Genomic DNA, 7,580 nt, shown 5'->3' with positions numbered 1-7,580 from the left:
CTGTAAGAAGAGATGTTACACTTTGAGCTCTCACTTTCCTTCATTAGAATAAGTTGAAGCGTGGCAGTAGCAATGAAGCGCACATTTCAAATAGGAAGAGTTCAGTAAATCTGCCTAGTGTGAGGATACCACACTGAGTAGGGAAGGCAGCATACAGAAACCCAGCAGTGGCGAAGGCATTGCCTGAGGGAAACCGGGCACAGGAACCGTGCTGTCACTGATAAACGCAACACACACTTGAGATCCTTAAGTCTACTTCCACACTGCTGTAGCCTCCGGGCACGTCTGATAATTCAGAGACTTTTAAACTGTATAATCCAAAACCACAACAGAATTTGCGCCAAAACCCAAATCACTTCTACCTGAAGGCCGTCTCAACGTCATCACGCATAACGTAGAAATACGTCATTGAGCGGATTCCACCCCCACCGAAAAAAATCCGAGCTGATTTTGAGGCAAGGGATTCGGACCTTTTCGACATGCAGTTGTGTCCTCCCCAGTAAATTAAGTTCGGAAAGGCTCGATTTGACATTTATCCTTCTTGTCAGTTTTCCTGCGGGTTGATGAGCGGTGAGCGGCCGAGCGGTGGCGCCATTTTGTGGTGAGGGGTGCGGCGAGGCGGGTGTTGCCGGCAGGCCGCCATTATTGTGGGGGGCAAGAGCGGGGCCGCGGCTGGGACATGCCCAAGTCATGCGCTGCCTTCAACTGTACCAACAGGTACAGCAGCAAGAACAAGGAGCTCACCTTCCACAGGTAAAACAAGCGGAGGCTTCTCAGAGTCGCAGCATTTTAATCAGCCTACAGTGTTAGATGATAGAAATAATGTTGCGGTATGCTGTTATAACTACCTACAGCTCAGGTAAATCTGTCAGAGATCCAACGTATTCATAATCGGTGTGCATGTGTACAGAGAAATCACTTTCAATGAGCGAATATGCAGAAATACTGTACGACTGCCACAGCATTTTGGGTACCAGTAGTTTACCCGACACAGATAAGTAAATCTGTCAGGGATTCATAAAATGAATATTCTTTATGTGAATGTAGTATAATTTAAAAATGTAAAATTGCTGTACAATTATAATAGCACACCAGAGACAAGTAGATTCACTGTCACAGGTAACCTGTAGAAAGTAGCATCCTTCATAGGGCTACCAAGAGTTAGCGTAAACAATTCCCATTGCTGCCTGTAAGGCAGCGTTCTCCCCATGACCACGTAGATTTCCTCCGGGTGCTCTGGTTTTCTCCCACAGTCCAAAGACGTACCGGTCAGTAGGTTAATTGGTCATAGTTAATTGTCCTGTGATGAGACTAGGGTTAAATCCAGGGTTGCTAAGTGGCATGGCTCAAATGGCCTACTCTGCATTGTATCTCAATAAGAAAAAAATAATTTAATAAAATAATCATCATTATGTGCCATGTTGTACGACATAGGTGATCCTGGCCTCCACGACTATGATTGTCCTTGGCAAATTTTTCTACAGAAGAGGTTTGCCAATGCCTTCTTCTCGGCAGTGTCTTTACAAGAGAGATGACCCCAGCCATCATCCATACTCTTCAGGGATTGTCTGCATGGCGTCAGCTGCTCATACGACCATTCAACCATCTATTCCCATGGCTTCACGTGACCCTGATTCAGGGGATAAGCAGGTGCTACACCCTGCCCAAGGGTGACCTGCAGGCTAGCCGAGGGAAGGAGTGTTTTACACCTCCTCTGTAGAGATGAATCTCCACCCCACTGCCCAAAGTAACATAGGGCATTTGTACTTACTGGTGTCCTAGAATGGGGAGGAAGGTGGAAACAGGATTAGGCGGGGCTTGTGGTGGGAAGAGAGGGGATAACAATGGTCCAAGTATCGGAAGGTAGAGGGTGTTATTTCTGTGTCCTGTAGAGACTGAGATGTATGTAGATGGCGTAAGCGGGAAGGTAATATGTACCATTGAAAGGACAAACTGTTTCATTTGTAGGTGCTCTTCCCTAATTATTCAGGTTTCCATTCAGCAAGCCGGACCTTTTGATAGAGTGGATGAACAATGTCGGAAGAGCTGAATTCAAACCCAACCAGCACACGGTCATTTGCTCAGACCACTTCAAACCAGAATGTTTCAACACTTGGGGGAACCGAAAAAATCTGAAGCATAATGCCGTGCCCACAGTCTTCCACTACCCAGATAACATGAAGGTACAGTGTTAGTCCTATTCTGTTAACTTGGCCATCCTGAATTTTAACTGCTTCAAAATTTGCAGCCATGCCTTGTTGTGTATCAGCTAACCTACGGAATTTCTCCCTCAACCCTCTCCTCCTTCCGGATACTATTTAAGATCTGACTTGCAACTTGCCCCTCATGTCTCTGGCTTGTTCCAAAATTTTATTTACAATTGTGAATCAGTTTGAGAATCTTTATCCTTTCTTCCCCCATTCTAAAGTGATAGTCCATTGTTTGACCTTGCTTGTTTCCCCCAGCAGAGACATCGTGCAAGGAAAAAGCTGAGAGTTATCGGTGAAGTAACAAAGACTGACGTGGCTGAAGAGAAGCCTGAAATGGTGGGTATTTGGACAAGTCAGAACTCGTGAAATCTTGACTGCTTCAGAATTTGGGTGGGGGTGTGGGAGCAGAATGTTCGCTTCAATGGGGAACATTAGAATTTACCTGTAGTGCAAATCCCTCCCATTTGAATCAAAGGACATTGCTGTTCAGGCTGACCTTCTAAATGCAGCACAGCAGGGGGTACTGTTCTGTTGGCAGTGCCATTTTATTTTTGAGTGAAACAATACACCCCCTCGTATGAAGATAGGCATTTGCTGGTTTATATTTGTTGTATTCAGGTTCTTTTGAACCAAGTGCAGACTGGTGAGCAAGAACAACAAGGTTTGGGTGGGCCCCAAAACACCAGCAATTTCTTTCCTCTCAGTGATGCTCCTCGATCTGTTGAGTTCTTGCAGCAGGTTGTGTGTTGCTCAAGAGCAACAGTTCTCGCCGAAGTCAATAGGCCTATAAAACAGCAGTCTGGAAAACTTTGAAATTGGTGCTGATACAAATACTAAATGGTTAATCAACACACCCTGCCGGTTGTAAGCAATTGCTAATCTCCCTAGCATAGGGAAATAAGGGAAGATTTGATAGAGATGTACAAAATTATGAGGGGTATGGATAGCGTTAATGCAGGCTTTTTCCACTGAGATTGGGTGAATCTAGAAATAGAAGTCATAGGTTAAGGGTGAAAGGTGAAATATTTAAGGGAACTTGAGGGATCTTCACTCAGAGGGTGATGTGAGTGTAGGATGAGGGAGTGACGGATGTGGGTTTGATTTCAACATTTGAAAGAAGTTTGAATAAGTACATGAATGCAAGGGCTATGGCCCAAGTTGGGTTGAAGGGACGAGGCACAATAACATTTTGGCATTGACTAGATGGGCAGAAGGGCTTGTTGTGCTCTATAACTCTATTTTAAATGTACTTATCAAAAGTGATAGAGATGGTATGTTGAAACAGTAAGCATAATTATAAAGCTGATGAGTGTTAAGCTTCTAAGGAAAACAGAGAGTTAGGTATGTTCATAAAATCTGAATCCTAGAGAGAGTCCTGTTTGGTGGAGGAGGTATCTCATGTTATATGAAGTATACGCACATGTACATTTCATCTGTCTGCAGGTGAGTAGGTGGTCATGGATGTGTTTGTCTTGGTCATTTGTGTTTGCAGAAGAGTTTTATTACACAAGTAAGGTGATACGATCTCTCCCTTTGACCTGTGCTTGTCCTGTTGACTGCATCACTGTCGAGTCACTATGGCTTCCTGTTTTCAGGTGCCTGAGCTGGTGCTGGGTGGAGAAGAGGAGAAACTGCCTCTGGCACCTGCCGCTGAAGATGGTTCCACCAAAGGCAGTGCAGATCATACTTACGCTGCCACCAATCTCAGCATGATGAAGAGGAGACTGTTCGCTGCCCTGGAAAAGAATGAGAAGCTGCGGAAACGGCTGAAGGTGAAGCAGGAGGAGATGAGGAGGATGGTGAAAAAGTGGCAAGCAGTCAAGGATGAACTGGAGACCCTGAGAGCGAAGAGCCTGTCGACACCCAGCGAGGTGACCCTCACAGACATAGCTCACCTGCAGGACTGTATAAATTAAACCACGTGTGTGCGGAGAGCAAAGACTGGAGTGAGTGGGGAGTTCTCACAGTCTCTGTGAGGCGAAACTTGCTGGTGCAAACGAATTGCATTAAGTGATGCTGGAACAATTTAAAAGGAGAAGGATAGACTTATCATAATCTGGAAATTATATTTGTGCGGGAGATTGAGCTGGCCACAATACAGCATGGTTGAAACATGTCATGCTGTCTTATTAGTCCATCGAGATATCTCTGAAGCTGAGTCATAAAGAATTCTGGCAATTGGGTTGTCAGAGACTGAACTTGTCAGAATTGTGCTCTGTTGGTAGCCAGTTTAGGATTAAAAGTCTGACTGTTTAGAATGCAATGTGACTTGCAACCTGTCCTATCCTTTCATGCCTGAGTTAGTTTTACTGTCTTAGTTATAAGATGCCTTGATTGCAAACTGTGAACTCCTTTGTTTATTTTTCAGTTTGTGCTCAAGGCCTTCTCTGAGCTCTTAGGCTATTTATGTATCACAGCAATCCCTCAGATAATCAAATGTAAGCAGTGGGGAAGCATAGACTTGTTGTCAGGTCATGAATTCGGGGCAGTACTGTTGACCTAATTGTATCATTGGTGGTTATCTGCTGTGTTGCAACATAATTTTGATGCGGTTTGGGTCAAGCCTTGCACATCACGCAGCTAACTCGATAGCAGCTCCCTCAGTCTACAGACTGTAAAATCCTTGCTGCCCCTCTCAAGGAGGACTTTACAAAACTGCTCCCAACAACCTGAGCTGACACCAAGTTGACACTTTTACTGAACAGGGTACAAAACTGTCCATAGTGTAAAACCAGCATGTTTGAGGCAGTGCATGGAGAATTTTAATCTTCATTGAATTTATGATGTACTGAAACCCTGGAGCATTTGATGCCTACAATGGATGTACAAAATGAAAAGCTTTTTTATAAAGTATCTCTCATTTGAACATCAAAAATCAACCCCTTTTTAAAAAAAGACATTTGCTTCAAGGAATATATGCAGGTTGACCCCGAGTTATAAATGCCCAATTTATGGACGCACCAACATACAAAAGAGTTACTTTGATATTAAATTCAAAAGTCTGACATACTTGTATCCATTCATTCCCATAAAAAGTAGAACTAATTTACTTTTGACTTTTAATCATTGTTCTTTCTTGTCAGTTTTATATGATTTTGATGCCATTCATTGCAGTGTGTGGAGGTATGGTTACCATATCAAGTAATTTTTGTGAATCTTCCAACATGGGGACAGAATCAATTTACAGACATCTGTGAAAAGGGAACTCATTTGTTCCCCAGGGACAGCCTGTATAGAGTTCATATGGCTTCCGTCTTGGTAGACTCTCATTTCCCAATCTACGCTTCGTTAATCTCAGCCTTAGACAGCAATTGGAGCTACATGAGGTCACAGTAAACCATCATGATTAAGAAGAAGTGAAATTCCTGCTCTGTATTAATTTCTAGAAACTCTTACGAACAATGAGTCTGTGCTTGCTGTGAATGAGCAGATGTAAGCATTTCATTGTTGGGGCTGGTCATTCCCAACTCAAATTGTCGTCATTGGGAGAGGTGGGGAGAGAACATTAGTCAAGGAGATAAACTGATCAATTAGAATGTGAATTTGAGATTCATGCCATAACTGAATTATTTGGTTGTGGTTTCAGTTTTTAGTTGTATCTGTCTTCCATAGGAATGTACACTGGGGGAAAATGAGAATAGGCTGTTATTGACTATTGATCTAGAAGTTTCATCGTAATGCACCCACCTCTGTCAGTACCCCATTTCCACCACATCTATCCACCAGTGGACCCTTCTCCACCTTGACACCTGCCAATGTTTTGCCTGACATGTCTGGGGCACTGAAAACAGCTATAATAGTGATAGTTAGGAGGCTGGATTTTCTGTTTGAAGATTACTAATGAATCTACATCCTTTAAAGTAAATCATTTTGGACATCTAATTATTTTAACTCTGTCCCCAGTGGTTCGACCCTCTGACCATTGGAAACTGTTTCTTGTTATTTATTCAATTGAACTGTTTTTAATTTTAGGCTTAATTAAATCATCCCTCAATCACCTTTGTATGAAGAAGAATAATCCCACTTTTTCTATTACCTCAGCAAATCTGAAGTCCCTCATTTCTCATTGCATTTTAGTAAATCTCCTCTGCACTTTCTCCCAAGTATGTATGTAGTGTAGTACAGTGTGTAGTTATAACTGTAAACTATCCCCAGTTTGCTGATCTTGGTTGTGTCTACAGTAGGGTTTGCAAAAAGATGGTCTTCACTGAACTTGCAAAAAAAAATCAACTGGCAATACCACTTCTTCACCGGATGATGATTGAAACAGCATGGGTGGCAATCAGGAAAGAGAAAAGCCAACTTACGCTACGATTTACCCTGGACAATGTGCAGACAGACTGGATAACTACAGAGCGTATTCATCTTTGTGGATATCCACTTTCCAACAGCTGGAATATTTGGAGGGGAAGAAGAAAGGGAACAATTGTCATGGAGAGTTGGCATGAAATTATTGCCTATTTGGTGGTGCACGGATCTGTGATTTATTTACTGATGTCATTAAAGCTTAAGTCACTGCTGTTTCTATTCAGTGAATGTGGAACACGTACATCCAAATCTAAGTGTATCTTTTTCTGTTAATGAAAACATTCTTAAACACAGATCAAAGACTTGTGAACGTTTGAGGATTAAACATGGCTTGGGCTTTAACTGTACTGGAGATTGATCTTGTTGCAAATGTAAACTATACATTGAATGGTGCCAAATTCCTGTTTAATATCATTTTCTTGTAGGGAGCCCATTGTGTGTCACTGGATCTGATATCTTACTTTGGTCTAAATCAGAGCAGGGAATTTGAGTGTTACTCAAACCAACACTATTCCAAATGTACAATAGAGTTTAAATATGAAGTGAAAGTACAAAATGCCCAGCAGATGTGCTGGCACCGGAAAGATAGCAAAGAATAGTAAACACCTGCTTTAAATACATAGGATGGATTGGAAGTAGAAAGTTTCAAACAGCTTGTTCAAAAAAGGAAGGAATGCTGCAGTCATTTAATTATTTTGAAGTGAAGACAATGTAGGAATAAAAGCAAGCACCGCAAATAATTTTCATACTAAGATCCCGCAAAAAAAGATTGAGGCCAATGTGCTTTTTTAATCGTTGACTGAAATGGGAATGTTGGGTTGAAGAATTTCCTTTTCCTTTATGCACTGCTCTGAGATAATTTTTGAGCTAACTGCAATGACTACAGAAGTATTTTACCAATTGTTAAGTGCTTTGGAAGGTCATGTAAGGTTTTATGAAAATGCAGGTCTTTCTTGCACTGTATCTAACTGGACAGGAAGACAGGTTTAGATCATGAAAAGTGATTAAAAATACATTTAAAATTTCTTCTCGTTCCAAGAGTTAGAAGCACGAATCATGCTG

At 42.0% G+C, this 7,580-nt stretch overlaps 1 protein-coding gene across 3 annotated transcripts; it reads left to right on the top strand.

Moving 5' to 3' along the window:
- Positions 1 to 353: 353 nt before the first annotated feature.
- thap3 (THAP domain containing, apoptosis associated protein 3) lies at positions 354 to 7,265 on the top strand. Of its 3 annotated transcripts, XM_072244867.1 has the most exons (5): positions 354 to 753; positions 1,991 to 2,183; positions 2,466 to 2,546; positions 3,806 to 4,081; positions 6,395 to 7,265. In XM_072244867.1, the coding sequence occupies exons 1-5, from the start codon at positions 680 to 682 to the stop codon at positions 6,419 to 6,421; spliced, it is 651 nt and encodes a 216-aa protein (XP_072100968.1). In that variant the 5' UTR covers positions 354 to 679; the 3' UTR covers positions 6,422 to 7,265. The 3 variants fall into 3 exon arrangements, with proteins under 3 accessions (XP_072100968.1, XP_072100966.1, XP_072100967.1); XM_072244865.1 differs by having other exon boundaries at positions 362 to 753; positions 3,806 to 7,263; XM_072244866.1 differs by having other exon boundaries at positions 368 to 753; positions 2,469 to 2,546; positions 3,806 to 7,263.
- The last annotated feature ends 315 nt before the right edge of the window (positions 7,266 to 7,580 follow it).

Source organism: Mobula birostris, chromosome 27, assembly GCF_030028105.1.
Source record: "Mobula birostris isolate sMobBir1 chromosome 27, sMobBir1.hap1, whole genome shotgun sequence".
Taxonomy (NCBI): Eukaryota; Metazoa; Chordata; class Chondrichthyes; order Myliobatiformes; family Myliobatidae; genus Mobula; species Mobula birostris.
The sequence above is the reverse complement of the archived record's forward strand: the minus strand, read 5'-3'. Positions and strand labels throughout refer to the sequence as shown.